Source organism: Oryza glaberrima, chromosome 8, assembly GCF_000147395.1.
Source record: "Oryza glaberrima chromosome 8, OglaRS2, whole genome shotgun sequence".
Lineage (NCBI taxonomy): Eukaryota > Viridiplantae > Streptophyta > Magnoliopsida > Poales > Poaceae > Oryza > Oryza glaberrima.
Genome location: NC_068333.1, coordinates 12,464,861 through 12,487,217, shown reverse-complemented (window position 1 = coordinate 12,487,217; position 22,357 = coordinate 12,464,861). Strand labels below are relative to the sequence as shown.

General features: G+C 45.9%; 1 protein-coding gene across 1 annotated transcript; it reads right to left on the bottom strand.

Annotated features, from left to right (window-relative positions):
• Positions 1-174: 174 nt before the first annotated feature.
• Positions 175-21,224, bottom strand: LOC127782289 (mediator of RNA polymerase II transcription subunit 14-like). The gene is made up of 8 exons (XM_052309430.1): positions 20,527-21,224; positions 17,631-18,701; positions 17,441-17,538; positions 14,570-14,744; positions 6,333-6,987; positions 5,170-6,140; positions 3,271-4,316; positions 175-1,774 (listed from the first exon to the last, which is right to left on the bottom strand). The coding sequence occupies exons 1-8, from the start codon at positions 20,758-20,760 to the stop codon at positions 970-972; spliced, it is 5,055 nt and encodes a 1,684-aa protein (XP_052165390.1). The 5' UTR covers positions 20,761-21,224; the 3' UTR covers positions 175-969.
• Positions 21,225-22,357: the final 1,133 nt, after the last annotated feature.

Here is a 22,357-nt window from a genome sequence, read left to right as displayed (position 1 = left end):
AAGTAAAAAAAATCAAAACAAGTATTTCACTAACTGCAAGGGATAAAAGTCGTAATTTCAACACTAATTAATAGCCAAGGTTATTCTAAGTAACTACGGTTTCTTAATTTTACAGACAGAACGCAATTTTCTTTCCGACATCTTTGATTCTAATACTACAGTGCTAAATGTCAATGTGCAATATGCCCCCTCATAAATCAATAGCACAAACCATATCCCAACTAGTACACGAGCATCATTTTGAACCATTCAGCAGCACAAGCATTGCCCGACTATTTTGTTTGTCATCTCTTTACAAATCCACAAGCACCAAATTTCAGATTACAATGCTTTTATCTTTCTCTACAATTTCTCAAAATCAACCATAGATCAATGGGTATCATCATTTGATAAGCTCCCATGATGCATGCTGCATGCGATGCTCAAAATTGTTGCGCCCTTTTACAGGTTGCGTTTAGAAATACCACTATTATGAGTTGGAGGGAGCTCAAGTATAAATACAAATATTGTATTGAGTTCCTTCCTGCCTGCAAGACAAAATGTAGAGTTGTAGTTGTAGACCAGGTTAAGTTCCGAGATCACCAACCAAACGACTCCCAGTTCAGATGCTTTGTCAATGAAATACCATCAAAGAGCTGCTCCAGTTAGTCACGAGCTGCTACGTTATACTGCCTAGCCTGTCATGACTAGTTCCTGAGATGCTATGGCATGCTTTAACATGGTTCTCTAAGATGCAGGGTGAACTGAGGTCAGCACCACACTAGTTACCAATATTACTGTACAAAATTATGAGATGTTCGCCTGGCAATAAAATTATGGCACTAGAATTATGAATATTGGCTGAAAAAATTCACTATCAGACATTGCCTTGAAATATAGACATCTTTGCATCCGTTCAGTACTGAACACCACGTTCGGCATGGCCATGTTATCCAAAGTATAAACGCCGTTGATATCTAAATATTCATTTCATGATGCGGCAGAGCCAGTAGAGACTGGGCTATCTCTAAGCTGCAATAGGCTGAGTTGCAGTTGCTTTTGAACCATCTCAGCAACCATCCTCAGTCTTCCCTGGCTCATATCTCCAACTGCTGCGGACCCATTCATAGTCTCCACTGCTCTGGAAACCCTCTGTTTACACCTCTCCCAATCCTCATGTTGTAACCAACAAGCCCTGCCGCTATGGCTCCCATCCATTGCAAGGAATGCAATGTGACTATCTTCTCCAAAGGTGTACCTTACTCTCACAGAAACACAATATGGCAACCAAGCAGCTCCACCAGATATGCTCATGTGGGGTACAAGGGCCTGATCAAGTACAAAAGTTAGGGCAAAATCTACTGAATTGTTGGCTCTATCATGATGAATATTGCTCTTTGATGATGAAGAGCTTGCAGTGTAATCATCTGAAACCAATCTAGGGTGCTTTTCCAAACAGATCTCAATCCGTGCCCTGTGTGTAGTAGCATTGTCCGCATGAGCTTGGGGCAAACTTTTCTTCCATGCAATTAGTTTTATAAATTCTCGAAGAACTGAAATAGGCAAAGTAAGCAAAGTGATAAAAGATGCAACCCTAGAAGCATCATAGGGTTCAGAGGCAACACGTCTGCTGAAATAGTCACAGATCTCGCTTATCTCAGGAACTGTTAGCTCTTCCTGGCCATTGTTCTGAGGAGTTTGCTGTTGCTGTTGTTGCTGATGGTGAAACCGTTTCACATTGAGAACTTGAAGCAGCAGTTGAACTCTATGAACACTAACAGCAAATACATAACCACTGCAGAATGGAAAATGAAGATAATCAGACAGTTTTTTTTTTTTTTGAGAAATCAACAGATATTGAGAAAACAGAAAAACATTAGTTGAATATAAAGGGAAATTTAGTAGTATAGGCGGTCTGCAGTGGCATATATCTACATTTCTCAGTAAACAATGGTTTAGCACAAATCAGAGCTAAAGGCATATGGCATCCCCTGGCATTCAATCCTACCACTATACACAGAACATAGCTCTTGCTGGTTTGTTTGATAGTAAAAACAGTATGTTCTATCAAAAATAAGTCAGGCAATAAAAAAATAATTTGTGCAGTATATTCAGAGTAAAATGCAGTGATTTCTTGAAAATTTTCATCCACAAGTTTTGAACTGAATTGGATTTTTTTATTGAATGATACAATGTTGTTGTTGACTTCAGAACCTCTAGTGATCCCACCAGACCACGCATGACTTTCTAGACATTACATATACAACATAAGTTCAAACTTTTCAACAGTTCTGTTCCCTACAAGGGAGCCCAGTAACTATCAATTCTCACCAAAATAAATGTTTGTGTGCCTAAGAATATATTTCCTGCCTGATTTATCAATTCAAAAACGCAAAAGGATAATCAAACAAGCTCATTTCAAAGATGTGATCAACACAAAGACCAAAAAAAGGAATTGGTATGAATGGATAATGTAGCGTGTACTACCTTATCTATAGTAGTGCAGGTAATGTAGCACATACATGAAATACACCACAGCAAATGCAAGGGATTCAATCTAACTGGCATTAAACGCATGTGCAAATCGCATGGTCGAAAACACAAATTGGCCCCCAAACTCACTCAAGAAATGGAGGCATTCCAAAAAAACAAAAGGGTTTTATGGAGGTTTCACCTCAGAAACTTTCAGGATACACCCTAGCCTTTGAAATGTACTCCGTTTCAGGTTATAAGACTTTCTAGCATTGCCTACATTCATACAGATGTTAATGAATCTAGGCACACATATATGTCTAGATTCATTAGCATATATATGAATGTGGGCAATGCTAAAAAGTCTTATAAGATGAAACGGAGAAGTACTATTTTGTTGGTTCAGATAGAGAGACTAGCTTCTAAAGGAAGAAGGCTTTCGTGGCTGGCAGATGTTTTTTATGGTAGGATTTGTCAGGGAAGAGCAAGAGGATTTGGTGTTTCACAGTTTCTATTAAGCAATAATATATATCAAGTCTTTACCTTTCAAAACTCCATCACGCTAATTTATGGCCTCATCGTTTTAACTAAAGTTAATTAAACTCTCTCCCTATTTGTAACCGCCTAAAAAAAACTACACGGCATTAAAAAAAATATTAGTGTGCAAAATTATTAAGCAGATTCTGAATCGCATTGCGAGAACATTCCATCTGTAGAGTGTTACTCCATTGTGGAAGGCATGGCTTACAGTAGTTTCAAAGATTAAGATATTTTAGATTTCTGTGAATATGATGACAATATCAATACAATAAATCTTACCCCACGAAGAAGCGCAATGCCGGTTGCTCATGATCTAAATTTAGAAGTGCGCCTTCATTATCTTTCAAAACTGAACCCAGTATTTCCTTCAGGAGATCAGGCAACTGCGCAAACAACCATAGAACTCCAAGGTACTTAAGGATGCCTCGCAAAACCTTCTTAAGAGCAGCAAGAGGAACCCAGCCACCACCATAGCCACCATCATCACCAAGCCCAATAAAAGCTGTGTTCAACTCTCCTTTCATATGAGCAGGAACGTTTCCAGGAGAAAGGTGCGCAGGAGCTCCAGCAATTCCTGAAGCAAATCCCGAAGGCATCATGGCATTGCCTGCACGACTCAAACTACTTGCTACCTGGTTAGCAACAGTTGAAGTTGACCTAGCTACCCCAGGAGCACCACCAAAACGGTTAGGAGCAGAAGCTAATTGTTGGTTTCCAGAAACAGTGTTGGCACTGGCATTCAACGGTGGACCAGTATGTCTAGCATTCAGCAGATTTGGCTCCAGAGCATTTAGACCCTGTGCAACATGTTCCATTATGAAAGGTCGAAATTGTGGGCAAGGTAATGATCCACCAACTGAAGGTCCACCTTTAGGAGGTGTTGCTGGCTGAAGCCAGACCTGATCCCCAGCAAAGCAGCGCATGTCAACAGAGAACTTGTTGCGGTATATAATACGTATCCAGTAAGGCCCACGGAGCACAACAGAAACATCAAAAGGTAGCAAGGAGCTAGGAACTAGTCCAGGAGCAGTCCGTCCTGCAACAGACAGCATGGAAGAAGTCTGAAGCTGGCTGTTTGAATGTGCTACTGCAGCACCCTGCGGGACAGACATATTGTGCACAGTACTTGATGATAGACTGTTTGCTGATCCCGCTGTTGTAAGAATATTGTTTTGCTTTGGTAGAGCACTGTAACCGGCAGGAACAGTTACAGGCATCTTTGCAGGACGAATAGCGCCGCCAAGGGCAAGTAAAGGTCCTGCTGTGAGCCTGATGCAATCCAAGAATGATGCTATCTCATCCCCATTCACAAAATCTTCCAAAAACTGCATTATGTTAACATGGTTACAACAAAGAGCAAAATTTCATGTAAATATCAATTCTTTAGTAGAAAAAAAATGAATACTGTATTTGAAATTTAAAATTTCAAATGCCTCAGTAGCAAAGTACAAGTGTTTTGGTGCAACATGCTGATTGGGGTTTCACTCTTTTGCTAGCTAAATTTTGACATTTCAAAACTGATTTGACTGAGAGATCACTTGAAATTGATCACAACTTTGTTTATTAACCAAACACCGGCACAATACAGATGAGGAAAATTTGGAGTCAGTTTAGTTCTCTACCTTACCAAAATTTGGTAGTCTCAAAATTTTGATATTGCCAAATTTTGGTGAGGTAGATATAGATTGATGTCTGGTTTGGTGACAAATTATGCCAATGTGGTACTGCCAAAATTTTAGTTTGGTGTAGTTTTGATACAATGTTTTCTTTCCTACCATACCACCAGAACTTTGATAGGTTAGCAAAAGAAACTGCCCCTTTAATAAACTGCATTTGGCAACTCAGGTTACAAAAGGAGCATGCTTTGGTTGAGTATCAACACTAGTTTGTTCCAAATAAAGTCAAACTTCAAACATATTTATCAGTAAAAGTACAGTAATGTATTTAGCAGAAAGTAGCTGTATGATTCAGTTGGATGAAAACATCTATATACATCACAAAGCAAATGCAGTACAACAATACACGGTTAGCACATCAAACAGTGTAACAAGGACATCAATACTCACTATCTTTTATCAATGTCAAATAAAAAAAAGTCGGGCAGCAAATTTTCAAAAAAGTTGTCCTAAATACTAGCACATGCAAAGTAGGCAGTAAATATAGATGTCAAAACCCAACCTTCGTGTGTGGCCATAGTTGATCTGGAGAAACTCGCATTGTGCAACCACTCTTACCGGTCTCCCATTCAACGACAAAGTAAACCATAGGCACAGCACCATAACTGAACCACAAGCTCATCAAACCAACAGCCTCAATTCTAAAAGTTTTCCTCATCTGTTCAGATAACCTGTCCCTGCTAGCTTTTCTTCTAGAGTGTAATTTTGTCTCTGCAGCTGTCTGATGCTCAGCTAGCTTGCCATCTAATTTTACACCGATCAATCTCCGCATTCCACAAGAAAATGCACGAGCATGTGAGAGCCGTTGTAAATCTGAGACAAGCCTCTGTATACTATCAGCCTCAACAGTGTTGTAAGTCAAGAGGACCCCATCATCATCAAAAGAGATATGTGAATCCACCTCAGATGTGTTTGCAACACGAACACCAGAACCCCATTCTGTAGTAGTGCTACCTCCATGGAGTTTCCACAGTGCACCATAGTGTGGATCATTGATCCGAACATCCCAAGACATACTTCCAGCTTTACCAAGGTGTAAGCAAATATGTTTCCAGGAAGCATCGTGAGCAAAAGGTAAGCGCAACCAAAGATTAGAGGATGATGTCGGCATGCCCACTTCTTCTACATGTGGAATATTAAGAGAATCCATCTGAGCAGTCAACTGAGCATATTTAATGCAAATTGAACAGTGCTTTATGACATGAAGAAGCACAGAGGAATAAATATTCGCTGTAATGCAATTATTTACTTCTTCAAGTAATTTTCCATAGGTGAGGGACGTCCCAGGTTGCATGTTGGGTGAATTAGCCTTCAAAGGAAGGCCATCCAGCATAAATTCTGACAGCTTTCTTCTCTTACCTGGCCCATCACCAATTATAGATTGCTTTGACGATGGGATATTTTGCAAGAACTCAGAAAGAGAACGCTTTTTATATGCACCTTCAGAGCGTGAACTGGAGACATTACCCAAACCTGCCAATTTCCATGGAAAAACATACAATAAGAATGCTACCTCATTATTAAATAATTGCATAAATAGCTACTTCAATATTTAGGAAAAACAAACTCTATCTTTATTTATTAGGGGCACGGGATGATAGTTTCTGGTCTATTTGGTACCATGTTCATGACCAAATTTACAAGGTGGCAACTTGTATAAATTACCTGCAGGAACTGAACCAGAGAAGGCACTTGTACTTTGTGCATTCTTTGAATTACTGAGCAGATAATTGTTCAAACCAGTACCAGAAGTAACTTTTGCAGCATTAATGTTAGATTGTAGAGACCCATAATCTTGATCAGGTGAGCCAGCTCCACCACTAAACCCATGAAGACCAACTTGATAACTCGAATGACTAGAGGGTAAACTATTGGGTGGGAGTCGTTGACTTTCTGTTATTGGAGAACCTCTGTCACATCGAAATACTTCATCAACAACGGAAAAAAATGAAGGTCGTGCAGGAAGAGGCTCATCAGCTCCACTTTGTCTTTGAGGTCTATCTTCCACATTTTGTAGCGCCAGTAATTTATCTTTATCAAAAAAATTGCCAATTTGCACATCTTCATCTATTTTTAATTTGTTAATGTCAATCCTGATAAACCTTATAGCTTCTTTAGCATCAGTAGTTGCATCAGCATTATTATTGTCACCTTCATTACTTTGTATCTCAAGCAAACAAAAAACAGGCTTAAAGCTCTTATCAAGTTGCATCAACAGATAATAGGCATTTGCGCATTGAGGAAATCCCATGACCATGAATTCTGAGCCACATAGTATTGACTTCGGAATCTTCAGAGTAACTTGCGACTGAGAGTAAACCTGGAATAACCATCAGAAAAGTATAATTTAGTTCTCCCTCCAGTCACAAAGAATGATGTTTTGGACAAATCCACATCACCTTCATGCACACATACAGATATTAATCTACGATAGACAAAGATTCCAGAGCACAAATCTACTGTGTATCCTGAAACAGAACTCCTTAGTGACCAGAGATGTATCTTCGACTGGCATAGCAAGAAAAATTTAAGAAAATTCTAACAATTGCTCAACAAGGATGCCAGATTATAAGATTTACAATATGTAGTGGAAGTGTGGGACATAAAAGGAAAAAGTTCTAAAATATTGAAGACGCTTAACTGCCAATCTGCCACATCCACGTTCACTTGTACATCAAACTTCGCTAAGAATGGTGCGTATGAAGCATTGACTTTAGACCATACTATAAGTTGAAGAGAATGCACTTAACAATAGGTATACTTGCCTCGCAGAACTACAGAATGTAGTAATATTTTCTACATAATCCCACATATTTTAACACCAACTAGAGACTACCGCAATCTTTCTCTGGTTTAAGATGAACAGGAACCACTATGACACGGTGCAGAAGGCCAGACTGAAACTGAACAGTGACACCTAATTTCATCTAATCAAAAACCTCTGTCCAGAGATTTGCGGCCCAGTATATTCAAGTTACTGCTATAATTGTTCTCATTGCAAAATTGTTCTCAAGGCAAGACTGTCAACATGTGTTGCCCTAGATCATGCTCCCAGTACATATAGCAAAATGGTTCTAATTGCAAGGTGTAAATAACATGAGACGAACTAGGCAGCTGCCTGGGTGGGAAATATCAGATCAGTGGCCTGAGCAAGGGGCTGGCACCTAGCCTCAGGTGACCTCCAAAAAGAATTATGACATCGAGATCGTTGTGCTGACACAATGAGTAGCATCTCACGAAGACATCCTATAAGCTATGCCCTCAGTATAAAACTGTTAACGAGAAAACTATTCAATAATTAATAAAATAAGACAAAAGAAGCTCTACAATATTTTTCACACAGGAAAAATCTACTTTATGCCCCCTCATCTCTTCCCATAGTTTACTATTCACTGCTCAATCCTTAAACTGGATAAAGGAACCACCTATTTTAATACCAGAAAATCACACCCAGAGCCAAAAAGACGGTTTGCACAAAATTCACTGCCACAGTGGCCCTAACACCATGCCAGCACAGGGGTAGGCACTCATAACTGTGTTTCTCTCCCTCTCCCATTTTCTCTTCCCACTGTTGGATAAGTCTTTGTGGTCCTTGGTCGTGATTCTTCTTTTTGCTTTTGGGTAGTTTCACCTTTTCAGGACAGCATCTACCCCTTTAGCATATTTTTCAGTTGCTAGGACAGCTGCGGTTAGTAGGACAGCAGCAGTTAGCATCTCCTTTATGCCTTCTTTATGCTTTATTCAGTTTGGATGCCCTCTAGGACAGCATCCCATTCAAATTTCGAATTTTAGACTAGGAGGGTGCAGCAATAGGCTAGCAGCCAGCTATGGCTATATATATATATGTATCCAACCTCCCTTAGGTAGGTATGGCTTTTGAGTTTGTGAATGAAGAGAACCAGAAAATTGCCCCACTCTGAGTGCCATCCTCTTCTCAATGAGAGTAACCATTGAAGTTCTAACATCTGGTATCAGAGCCACACTTTCCGGTGGGCTAAACATCTCTTGTTCCACCCCTTCCGAAGCTCGGTTGAGCTCTCAGCCAGCAGCAGCAGCAGCACTGACTGCTCCTCCTTCCCCTTTCCCTTCCCCCTCTCCACGCAGCAGCCCCCCGGAGGTGCGCCATGTCCGACATTCGGTCTCGGCGTTCAGTCGCCTCGAGCACTCGGCGTCAGCAGGACGCCAAGCTCGCTGCAGCAGAAGAGCGCAGAAGAGCGCAGGCGAGCAATGGCTCAGACCGCTGCAGCAGCAGCGAGGGAGGCCAAACTGGCGGCAGCAGAGTTGGCAGCAGCCAGGGCGGAGGCGGAAGCAGAGGCGGCGGAAGATGCGGCGGAGGTAGAGGTTGAGACTTGCGCAGTAGCATCAACGGCTCCATCGCCAGCGACATCACCGCCGACAGGGAGCTTGAGGAGCTGGCAAGAGGTAGGGCACGGGAGCGGGCAGAGCGGTGGGCAGCAGCCCACCTCCACGGCAGCGGCGGCGGCCCAAGGGACCGCGCCCGCCGACGGGAACCCTCGTAGGCAGCGCGGCTCTCCCTCCCCTGACCGGCGCCATGGCCACCACGGCGTCCAGACGGTGGTCAGGGACTTTGGTCCTAGCGGTGGGTGGCCTACCCTCACCAAAACCAACTACATCGAGTGGGCCGCGGTGATGAGGGTGAGGCTCCAGGTGTAGCACATGTGGGAGGCAGTCCGGTACGGCAACGTCGACTACGACAAGGATCGGCGAGCACTAGATGTCCTCATCGCTGCAGTCCCGCCCGAGATGCAGTTCTCGCTTTCCCAGAAGCGGACTGCCAAGGAGGCCTGGGACGCCATCGCTGCGGCACGCATCGGCAGCGACCGCGCCCGCAAGTCCACGCTGCAGGCACTCCGCAAGGAGTGGGAGAACCTGGCCTTCAAGCCAGGTGAGGATGTTGATGACTTTGCCCTCCGTCTCAACACTCTTTTGCAGAAGATGGTGCAGTACGGCGACGACACCTACGACGAGGAGAGAGCTGTCGAGAAGCTCTTTCGCTGCGTCCCAGAGAAGTACAGGCAGATCACTCGCTCGATCGAGTCTCTGCTGGACCTCTCCACGATGTCGATCGAGGAGGCGTTAGGTCGCCTCAAGGTCGTCGACGGCGATGAGCCACAGCCTCTCTCAGGACCTATCACCATTGGCGGGAAGCTCCATCTCACTCGGGAGCAGTGGGAGGCCAGCCAGGGTGACGGGAGGAAGGGGGAGTCCTCTCCCTTGACAGGCGGCCGCAAGCCGCGCAAGGCGCGCGGAGGCGTCCAGCTGCGGAGGGCGCGAAGACGCGTCGAGGGTGGCGCTCGCAGAGGCGCCCAGGACGGCGTCGCTGGCAACCACAAGCCGGCACGAGACGACGCCTGCCGCAACTGTGGCAAGCTTGGCCATTGGGCCAAAGACTGTCGACAGCCACGACGCGGCCAGGCCCACGTCGCACAGGTGGAGGAGGAAGAGCCGGCTCTACTCCTGGCACACACCAGCATCGAGCTATCTTCAGCGGCACCGGCCGCAACGGCTTTCCTCCACCTCGAGGAGCCGAAGGTACACGCCTTCCTCAGCAACAGCTCCAGCAACGACAAGGCTGATGGGTGGTACCTCGACACCGGCGCCACCCATCACATGACTGGCCGGCGGGAGTTGTTCACCGAGCTTGACTCCAGCGTCCGAGGCTCCGTCAAGTTTGGGGATGCCTACGGCGTGGAGATCAAGGGCGTCGGCTCCGTCGCCTTCACCGCCAAGTCCGGTGAGCACAGGCTGCTCACCGGAGTCTACTACATCCCCGCGTTGAGAAACATCATCAGCGTGGGACAGCTGGATGAGAACGGCTCACGCGTGTTGGTCGAGCACGGAGTCATGAGGATTTGGGATCGCCGCCGTCGCCTTCTTGCCAAGGTAACCAGAGGCACTAATCAACTCTACATCCTCAGCGCGCAGGTCGCACAACCAGTTTGCCTCGCCGCTCGTCGGGACGACGAGGCGTGGCAGTGGCACGAGCGTTTCGGGCACCTCCACTTTGAGGCCCTGAAGCGGCTCAACGCCAAGGAGATGGTGCGAGGCCTGCCATGCCTTGACCACGTGGAGCAGCCCTGCGACGTCTGCGTCCTAACGAAGCAGAGGAGGCTCCCCTTTCCCCAGCAGACGAGTTTCCGAGCCAAGGAGCGGCTCGAGCTCGTGCACGGGGACTTGTGTGGCCCAGTGACACCGGCCACACCAGGAGGACGACGTTACTTCCTGCTGCTCGTCGACGACCTCTCCCGCTACATGTGGGTGATGGTCCTCGGCAGCAAGGGAGAGGCTGCGGACGCCATCCGGCGAACGCAGGCTGCTGCAGAGGCAGAGTGCGGCCGCAAGCTGCGCATGCTGCGCACTGACAACGGCGGCAAATTCACGGCGGCTGAATTCGCGTCGTACTGCGCTGATGAGGCCATTCAGCGCCACTACACCGCGCCGTACAGCCCGCAGCAGAATGGCGTCGTCGAGCGGCGCAACCAGACGGTTGTGGGGATGGCTCGGGCTCTCCTCAAGCAGAGAGGGATGCCGGCCATCTTCTGGGGAGAGGCGGTGGTGACGGCTGTCTACAACCTCAACCGCTCGCCTACCAAGTCCCTCGATGGCAGGACACCGTACGAGGCTTGGCATGGGCGCAAGCCGGGGGTCTCCCACCTGCGGGTCTTCGACTGCCTCGTGTTCGTCAAGGAGCTTGGCCCCATCGGCAAGCTCGACGACAGGAGCACCCCAGGGGTGTTCATCAGCTACGCGGAGGGCTCGAAGGCCTATCACATCCTCGACCCAGAGACACATCGTGCGCGCGACGTAGTGTTCGACGAAGGGCGAGGGTGGGTATGGGACAAGGCGGTGGACGATGGTTCGACTCCGACGTACGACGACTTCACCGTCGAGTACGTCCACTTCCGAGGGAGCTAGGGAAGTAGGCAGCTCTTCTTCACCAAGCGTGTCTACCCCAGTCCCCAAGCCTCCACCGACTCCGACACCAACACACCCTCGGGCCACGGCTTCGACTGCGACAAGCTCTTCGCCGACACCACCACAGCCGGCAACCCCACGCGCCCCAGCACCATCAGCCACTCCTCCGAGCACGTCTACTCCGACGCCAGCTCGTGTTGAGCGCAGCCCGGTAGAGTTTGCTACTCCGCTCTCCCACGACGGGGAGCGCATCGACGCATACCACGACAGCGAGCAGCTACGGTACCGTACGATGGAGGATCTTCTCGGCGACCAGCCGGTGCCGGGACTGGTGCCTCGCGACCTGGAGGTGCAGTTGCACCTTGCGTGCGACGACGGTAAGCCTCAGTCTTTCGCAGAGGCCGAGAAACACGCGGCATGGCGTGCCACGATGCAGTCGGAGATGGACGCGGTTCAGGAGAACCGCACCTGGGAGCTTGTTGATCTCCCTCGTGGTCACCGCGCAATCACCCTTAAGTGGGTGTTCAAGCTGAAGAGGGATGAAGCCGGAGCCATCGTCAAGCACAAGGCTCGCTTGGTGGCACGCGGTTTCGTGCAGCAGGAGGGGATTGACTACGACGATGCCTTCGCTCCCGTGGCACGGATGGAGTCCATGCGACTCCTTGCGCTGGCTACTCAGGAAGGCTGGGGCGTCCATCACATGGACGTCAAGTCGGCGTTTCTGAACGGCGATTTGAAGGAGGAGGTCTACGTGCACCAGCCGCCGGGATTTGTGATCCCCGGCAAGGAGGGCAAGGTGCTACGCCTGCACAAGGCCCTCTACGGCTTGCAGCAGGCACCAAGGGCGTGGAATGCCATGTTGGATTCCACGCTCAAGGGGATGGGCTTCGAGCAAAGCCCGCACGAGGCGGCCATCTACCGGCGGGGCAATGGAGGAAATGCCTTGCTGGTGGGTGTCTACGTCGACGACTTGGTGATCACCGGCACCAAGGATGCGGAGGTCGCGGCGTTCAAGGAGGAGATGAAGGCCACCTTCCAGATGAGTGATCTGGGGCCTCTCTCCTTCTACCTGGGGATCGAAGTGCACCAGGACGACTCTGGGATCACACTTCGACAGACCGCCTACGCCAAGCGCGTCGTTGAGCTGGCTGGGCTCACCGATTGCAACCCAGCTCTCACTCCGATGGAGGAGAGACTGAAGCTGAGCCGCGACAGCACGGCGGAGGAGGTGGATGCTACACAGTACCAGCGTCTTGTGGGGAGCCTTCGCTACCTCACCCACACACGGCCGGACTTGGCCTTCTCCGTCGGCTACGTCAGTTGGTTCATGCAGCGACCGACGACGGAGCACCAGCAGGCTGTGAAGAGGATCATCCGCTACGTTGCGGGGACTCTCGACCACGGTCTCTACTACCCGAGGTGTCCTAGCAAGGCACACTTCGTCGGGTACAACGACAGCGACCACGCCGGCGACATCGACACCAGCAAGAGCACGAGCGGGATTCTCTTCTTCCTCGGCGAGTGCCTCGTTAGCTGGCAGTCGGTCAAGCAGCAGGTGGTGGCCCTGTCCAGCTGCGAGGCCGAGTACATGGCGGTCTCCGCCGCTTCGACCCAGGCGCTTTGGCTTGCTCGACTGCTTAGTGATCTCCTCGGCAGAGACACTGGAGCGGTGGAGCTCAGGGTGGATAGCAAGTCCGCTCTGGCCCTGGCAAAGAACCCCGTTTTTCACGAACGGAGCAAGCACATCCGGGTGAGGTACCACTTCATCCGAAGCTACTTGGAGGAAGGGAGCATCAAGGCGAGCTACATCAACACCAAGGACCAGCTTGCGGACTTGCTCACCAAGCCTCTTGGGAGGATCAAGTTCCTCGAGCTCTGCTCCAGGATCGGGATGGCCCAACTTCCCCACAAGACGACGCACAAGACTTAGGGGGAGAATGTTGGATAAGTCTTTGTGGTCCTTGGTCGTGATTCTTCTTTTTGCTTTTGGGTAGTTTCACCTTTTTAGGACAGCATCTACCCCTTTAGCATATTTTTCAGTTGCTAGGACAGCTGCGGTTAGTAGGACAGCAGCAATTAGCATCTCCTTTATGCCTCCTTTATGCTTTATTCAGTTTGGATGCCCTCTAGGACAGCATCCCATTCAAATTTCGAATTTTAGACTAGGAGGGTGCAGCAATAGGCTAGCAGCCAGCTATGGCTATATATATGTATACAACCTCCCTCGGGTAGGTATGGCTTTTGAGTTTGTGAATGAAGAAAACCAGAAAATTGCCCCACTCTGAGTGCCATCCTCTTCTCAATGAGAGTAACCATTGAAGTTCTAACACCCACTCTTCTGCCCCAAATACCTAAACGCATAGCCGTGACAAGGATGGTGACTTGGTGAGTGGCTTATCCACTATGTTGACATGGAACAAAATCATCTTGCGTATTGGACTCAGGGGTATAAATAATAATCTATTGGTATTGAAATTTGAGGGATCAATTTTTATCCAGATTCAGAGTTGAGGGGTGAAAACTGAATTTCCGAAAGAGTTGAGGGGAGTAGTAGACTTTGACCTAGTAATTGGGCCAAGATTTTTGGTACATTTTACTACCAAATGTAAAATTTCAATGAATTTGGATAGACTGATTCAGATGTGGATATGAAGACTAGATTCAATCCAGAAAGTATTTTAAGAAAATAGTTTAGCCAAATCAACAAATTGCTGGGCTTGAGAAAATGATTAATGCGAGACTAAGTATGACAGCATATATCTCATAGGAACTCTGTTCAATAATTTATTCATAACAGAAATGATTGTTTGTATTTAGAAAGTGTTTAAATTTAATCGTGTGCAAGATTATCTGAATCGCCCATGCTCTAAATTTTCAGTATTAAAGAAGAACGTAGAAATAAACTCTAAGAGCTGAAAAGTGAAAATACAAGGGGAAGGAATAACAAGGCAAGTTAATGAGACAACCTTTAGGCCCAAAGAACTTCCAGTGGCAGCAAATAAGTGGAGGATGCTTCTGGTCCTTAAACTCACAAAAACATCAGTTGCTGTTGTACTCCCCTTGTTCAGAGCTTCCTCTGAGTCTAACACTGCTGAAGGTGGCAATATATTCCCCAGTGACTGGAGGAGAAAGCGACCATTCCTATGTAGAAACAAAAAAGCTACATGATTTGGAAAGGAAACTGACCATGGAATAAATATAGGGATTAGATACAGTTCACGAAATATCTTATTATTCCCACCTTCATAATATCGTGCCCAAAATGGCTTATGCCTACAGATTAATGTGCTCTCTATTTTTGTGAAAAAATGAACACATTGATGCATGCTACACCTATTGAAGGGAACTCTTAACCGCATATGACTCCCTCCTAATATCGGTAGAAATTGGAATAAAAAGAAGTCATCACTGCACCTAGCAGGACAGCAGGAAAATAGACCTTTCACTACAAATCAAGTCATATATGCTCCTTAAAAGTCATACTGATATCCACATTGACATCGTTACCACTTACCATGACACATTGTTAAGGTATTTAACCGTAACTGTAATGGCGTTACCTACACACCTAATTGGCAGGCAGCAATCACCAGAAGGCTCCATCTCATGTGTGTGTGCTTGATGGGGATGGAGGTTTGGAAGAAAGGCAGATCGAGATGAGATGCACCCTAACCACTGTTGATGGTCCTCCATTTCTATCACTGTCAAAAGTTTGCCGTTGTATCCTTCCACAGCCCTCATGGGCAGATTGTGGCTTGACAAACGAAGGAGATCTTGAGGGAGGAGATGACCAGTGGCTGGAGACAATAAGAGCACCCACATATACAGCATATCAAGAAGAGGTACTAGGGCTTTATAAGGATGAGGGCGAGAGAGAAGGGAAAGGGGACAGGAGGAGAGGAGAGAGGAACTGAGGAAGGAAAAGGAGGTTGCCAGCAATGAAATTCAGCTTCTTGCAAGGGGAGCCTATGGTTTGGCAAAGGGAGAGAAGATACGAGGTAGGAAATTAAGGGAAGAGAAAAGAAGATCGTTTCATCCATAGAACAATGATTTGCCAATTTCAAAGAATTCCACAAAATTCTGAGGGACCAATTCACACCACAGATTGGACCAAAACTTCCCATCTATAATACTACGCCACATTTTTCCCTGTTTCTTTCTCCTCTTCCATTCCCCTTGTACTGCCATTTAAGCCCGACTGATGCATCTTGCCATCAAACACCTTTGCTCCCTTCCCCTTCTTATACGGTTATACCCATCTCCCACCCAATGGTGTCGACCTCCTATTCATGCCAGCCACAGTGGCGGAGCAAGCATTGCTGTGAAGCCCAGGCGACTAGTAGCATTTTCCGATGACCAACTGATTTTTCTACGCGTCGATGGCTAACAGCAATGGAGACAGAAGCCAGCCACCGCCCACTCCCAGCGTCAACCTCCCACACTCACTCACTGCCTCTTACTCGCCGTCACCTTCTGCACTCATCGGTGGCCTCCTCGCCAGCACTGACAACCGTGCTCAACCTTCAGCACTCCTCCTGCCTGCTGGTCGTCTCCTGTACCAGCATCAACCTCCCACACAGCCACACTTGTCGGCTGCCTCCTGCCGTCAATTAGCCACATCCATGGCAAGGAGAGAAGATTAAGGATTTAAGGTTAAGCACGGTTTTTTAACACAGCCAACTACTGGCTCCAATAGACATGTCATATATAGTTAACACTATAGCTAATATATACAATAGAGAAATGTTATATTTACTGCAACATAACTTTATTATTTTTGTGGGGCCCACCATGTTCTCTCTTTCTTCCTCCCACTTCCTTTCCTTCCAGTGTTCTTTCTCTTTCCTTTTCAATGGCTCCAGGAACAAGGTCTTCTACAGATATCTTCCTCCCATTCCTTCTGGTCTTCTTCCCCTTTCACTTTTCTTCTTGATTAATCGGTGAAGTCAGCGACCAACAGAGCGCAAGGGCAGTGGCTAGCTGGCTGCAGGGGTGGATGGTGGCGGAGGAAAGATTGGACCTCGCTTGTTGGGGCGCTGGCCGCGATGGACGCCGTCATAGGCTGGGATGTATGAGCGGCACACAAGCGGAGGTCAGGGAGGATGACGGCCATGGTCCGGTAGACGCAGGAGACGATGAAGGCTATGGTGGTCGAGGACCACAATACGACAGACGCGAGAGACGGCGTCAGCCACGATGGACGGCGAGCAGCGATTTGGCGGACACAAGGCAACGGCGACGGTCGGGGTGGCGAGGGCGTTGGCCCAGCGAACGCAGGCGAGAGGAGCAGCCATGGCGGATACAGGAGGCGTTGGGTTGCTCCTCCATTTACGGGGCCCACGACCTCGGCAACGCGTGGAGCCAGGCGACAAATTAGTCGCCCGCTGGTTTCCTCTCTCTTTCCCTCTCTTCCATGTCATCCAAAATTTCTACATGGAACTATTGTCGCCAATTATTGTACCCGCTCTAATCTGTAAGAGTTCACGATGTATCAAGATGTGCAAATAGAACCTCATGATGCCATGGTATTTATCTTATGTTGTTGTCAATTATTTTGAACTATGGCCGTTAATATATTTATGACAATACAGGTATCTTGATTTACCATATGGAGACTGTGTCAACACACTTACCAAGATTACAATACTTTCATAATGTAGAATGTTTGGAACTTTTACTAATGTATTGCTAGAGAAACAATAAAGTCACGGTTAAGCTACATTAACAGAGTACACGAAATAAAACAAAATTATATAACATCATGCGGATGTAAGGTCAAGAAAAATTAAGATATAAAGTATAAACATGGAGAAGAAATAAATAAACAATTAACAAACCTGATATTTATTCCAAGGTCAATATATGATTGTCCATATGCCCTAACTTGAAGCATTTCATTTGTACAACAATCATTGGAGTCTCTTCTATGTACTCTCTACACAATTTATGAATATAGTCAGTGCATCAAATATCAAAAACACAAGGTGGCTGCAGTAATACCCTTAATTAGAACAGCCCACAAGGTACCTTCTGAAAGCCCTCTCCATGAACTTCTCGCTTCAGGATAACCTCAGTGGGTGATTGTGACATCTGAACATTTTTCATCAATTCCCTTTGAATTTCCAGAAGACGTGTGTGCCTATTGCAAGCAATTGCTTTCAAAATTAGAGCTTCAACATCAATGCAACTCAGATCAATAGAAAGATCAGCTTCTTTATCTGTAAATGGATCCAATACGAAAGAGCTGTGCTGACACTTTATCTGCATATCTTGCCCTGCCTCAATTTTAATATATGGAGATGAATCTGATTCAGCTGAAGCATTGTTTTTTTCCTCTAGCCAGTAATTAATTTTCAGACCAGGTATCCTAGACCCACTTGAATCAAGCTCCCCATCTTGACCAAGCTGCATTACAGCATTACTTCCACCTTGTCCTGTGCCGATATCTGAGATAAGTTCAGATTTTATCGCATCTTTCCACCTGCCCTGTCGTAGAACATTTGTCTGTCTAATAACAGTATCCATAACAAGTGAAATACATAGTTCATGGAGTATTGTATACAAAATCATGAAAGGATTGTCAGCCACAGCCATTCTCCGTTCAATATCATCACCAAGAGCATATCTCCTTATCTCTTCAAGCTTAATTGGCCCAGCCTTCTCACCAACAAGTAACTCCATGTGCAATATCCTCCATAGTGAGAAATGCCCACGGTAACCTAATGTAATAAGAACTTTAAATTCTCCATCTACCTGAACATTGGCTATTCCATCAGTCACCGAAACCTCAGATATTTCCTTAGGAAGTGAGATTTCAAGTAACTTAGCCCGTACAAGGGTGCTTAATTTCTTCAAAGTAGGCTTTTGTTCATCTTGAAAAAGTGTGTTCTGAGTACCAATTTCCTCAACACATTTTGGCACTCTCCTATAACTCCCTGTGTGTAGGACTTCTATAGCAGATGGAACATCAAAAATGGGAGCACGGGCCTGTTGCAACCCTTCATGCATAAAGAACAGCGAATCGGCTGTTTGGGTGAAGCATGTCTCATGGCTAGAGAGGGTTGATGCAAGTTGCTGGCAATAATGAACCAAAGGAACCTGCAAGAAACAGCAATGATCGCAATCATGAAATTCAGGAAATATGACATTCGGATGGCATGCGCATGAAGCTATAGTTTTCTATTGTATTACTTGTTTAACAGATAATACCTATTCTTATGATACTTGGCTGAAATTATTACACGCTATGTAATGCAGAAGTGGCAGACGCAGGATTTTTGCGATGGATGTTCAAGACATGCATACATGGTGGTATTTAAAGAAAAAAATTAATGTCGCTAGTACAAAAGATGCAAGTTTTTTAAGAGTAAATTGCATTTTGCACCGTATAGAATGTACCGTGTTTCACTTTGCACCAGGTTTAGTATATCTCACTACTATGGTATTTTGAAATAAGTTTCAGCGTGAACTGGGTTGCATGGTATAATCGGAGGAAAATCCTGTAAAATGTGAATGAAGGAAACTTACGGGGCTTCTTGAGTTTAGGACATATGCTTCACAAAGTTTCATTCAGATCTTATGAAATTTCTAGGGGTTCGATGATGTGTCCCAGTGTGTGAAATTTATTTCAATACACCCTGGTGTAAAGAGAAAATATATGCTAAATCTGGTGTAACGCGAAATAAAGTACATTTTACCTGGCACAAAGTGCAATTTACTCTTTCTTTAGTTCAAGAATGGCCTTTTTTGGAATGTACTGATGCAAGTCTTACAAAATATGACAAGTTTCTCAAACCCTACCAGGTGAGAAAGAGAGAGAGAGAGAGAGAGAGAGAGAATACAAAGATAAAGCTTGGGAATCGAACCCACAACCTAATGATTAAAGCATATGCATGGCCTAACCAATACAGCAAAAATCACCTTCTTCACTACATAAAATAGACGCACAAAATATATGGGTAGCTGAATACCTATGAACGTTGGTGCGTGAGCCCCTGTAATGCACTCTGGACGCATGCGCACACACACCAGTCTATCCTATTGCAAAGACAGCTGTTATGTGTGGGAGCTGAAGCATCTAGGGTGAACAATTTTTTTCCTACTGATTGAGGATATCAGGTGCAATGTGCAAGTGTCATAAGAGTTAGTAAAATCACTGCACCAGATTAACTGCAGTGTCCAATCTCCGGAATACTTTTTTTTGTCAGTTTGTTCTGATTTTGAATTTAAGCTTAAAGCTCGCACACTGTAAAACAACATGATTCTAAGCATTTCACAGAACACGGGAAATTAATATTAATCAGGACCTGCAGCAAAGTGTGCACACACAACTAGTTACTTGAATGCACAGAACATAACAACTCAAAAGGTAAAACTGTAATTTGTAAAAGCCTCTGCTGGTTACTAAACTCTCTTGAGAGTTAAATACTTCCTAGCCAACTTTTAATGGAATAGACTAGGAACACAAAGAAGGCTATTAAACAATAAAAGATAATGAAAGGCACACAAGGATTCTTAAATTTTTAATAGTCCGGAATAAGTTATGGACAATTATTTCCTACTACAGTAGGATTTTCTTCCCGGATACAACAACACTCTAAAAGGTGCCCCTTCACTTTTAGCTCCGATAAGGTAGACAACACCTCAGTATGCTGGAATAATCAGGGCTAAATCTTTAAAACAATGCTTCAGGACACAGTACTACAGTTAAATTAAAGTTCTTATTGAACAAATAAGGTCCGTTACAATTAATACATATAATTGGTTTGAACTAAATTAGCAGCCGGTTTAGACGCCGCAAATCTAAACTTTGGCGGACCTATCCTATAGCCACACCTCTCAGTCTCTAATTAAATGATAGCTTTTTCGCGAAATCGGACAGAAAAAGGAAGCTATAAAAGGGGATCAATGGACAGTTGCAAACCTGCTGGCACCACTTGGCGAGGACATGGAGCCGGAGCATGCGCTGGCGGGTGCGGTCGATGAACTTGAGCAGGTCGATCTTCTTCTCGGTGTCCGACCTCTGCTGCCCGTTCTTCCCCTCGGCCTCCACCCGCGACTTCTCCACGAGCTCCCGCAGCGCCAGGTACGAATCCTCCGCCGCCCGCCGCACCACCGCGCCTAGCTCCACCGTCTGCTGCCCTAGCTCCCCCGCCATCGCCCCCCACCCAAGTCCCCCTAGGGTTTGGCGGAAGGTATCTCCCCCTCTCTCTCACTCTCCAACGCCCCCCAAGGTCGCGCTCTAATTAGGGTTCCCCGAGAATTCTAAACCCCCGGGGACATGCGAAGCAGCCGGGCGGCTGGGGGGCGGCCGCCCCCTAGGGTTCCCGCTGCTCCTCCTCCCGGAGCCCACCAGTGGAACGGGGCGGCGAGGCTACCGCAGGAGGTTGAGAGGGGAGAGGGAGGGGGAGAGCGACGTGGGTAGGGTCGCCGCCTTGGGGTTCTTCGGGGGCGGGAGGGTCGAGAAGGTTCTGGAAGGTGGAGGAGGGGGAGGAGGAGGATCACGAGGCGGCGGGAGAAGGAGATATGGGGGCTACTCGGTTCCGCGCCGCGCTGCCGCTTTCCCCCTCGCGAAGTCGCGAGCTGCTGGGGCCTGCGGGTGAGGGGACGGCGGTGGTCTGGTCAGACGGGGAAAGCCGCGTGCCGTCTTCGTCCAGTAGACTGGTAGTAAAAGGCTAAGGGCACCCACAATGATTATCTATAGGCTCTCTACAAGAGATCCATGTCAGCATATTTTTCTACTTAGAAGAGATTAAATAAATATTTTTCTACTTGGAAGAGATTAAATAAAGAGAGAGAGCAAAGCTATCTACTAACCTGGAGATAGTCTATAGAGAAAAACGAGGCAATGCATTAGAGAGCTATAGATACCCATGTAGACATACTATTGAGGTGGTTTACTATTAATCTAGTCTATTGCTGAGATGTACATGTTTTATAGAGAGCACCTTACTTTACCATTGCGGGTGCTCTAAGGCTGTGTTCTTACCTCGTTTTTCGCACGCACGCTTTTCAAACTGCTAAACGGTGATTTTTTTTAAAAAAATTATATACGAAAGTTGCTTAAAAAATCAAATTAATCCAATTTCAAAAAAAATAGCTAATACTTAATTAATAATACAATAATGCGTGCTCCGTTTTGCGTACCGGGGAGGAGCTCCTCCCGAACGCAGCCTAAATGTTGAAGGTGATACTGCGGACTCATCAAAGGCAACAATGACGATACTCCTTATTTTACTGTGGATATATGTATAAATATATGTTATGTATTATAAAAATAGTAGATATATATAATACTTTTATATTGAGTTCTAAAAATACAACAAAATTGTAAATGATATGTCATATTTGCATGATATTACTTGCATATTTCGATATTTTTTTTCTTGTTAAACTTCTTTATTGATATTTTGATATTGTGCAAAGAATGGCCTTCTATATCAAAATCAAATTAATCCAATTTCGAAAAAAAATAGCTAATACTTAATTAATCATGCAATAATGTGTGCTTCGTTTTGCGTGCCGGGGAGGAGCTCCTCCCGAACGCAGCCCAAATGTTGGATCAACACCTCAACGGGTGATACTGCGGACTCATCAAAGGCAACAATGATGATACTCCTTATTTTACTGCGGATATATGTATAAATATATGTTATGTATTATAAAATTAGTAGATATATATAATACTTTTTACATACTTTTATATGGAGTTCTAAAAATACAACAAAAAATAATATATCATGTTTGCATGATAT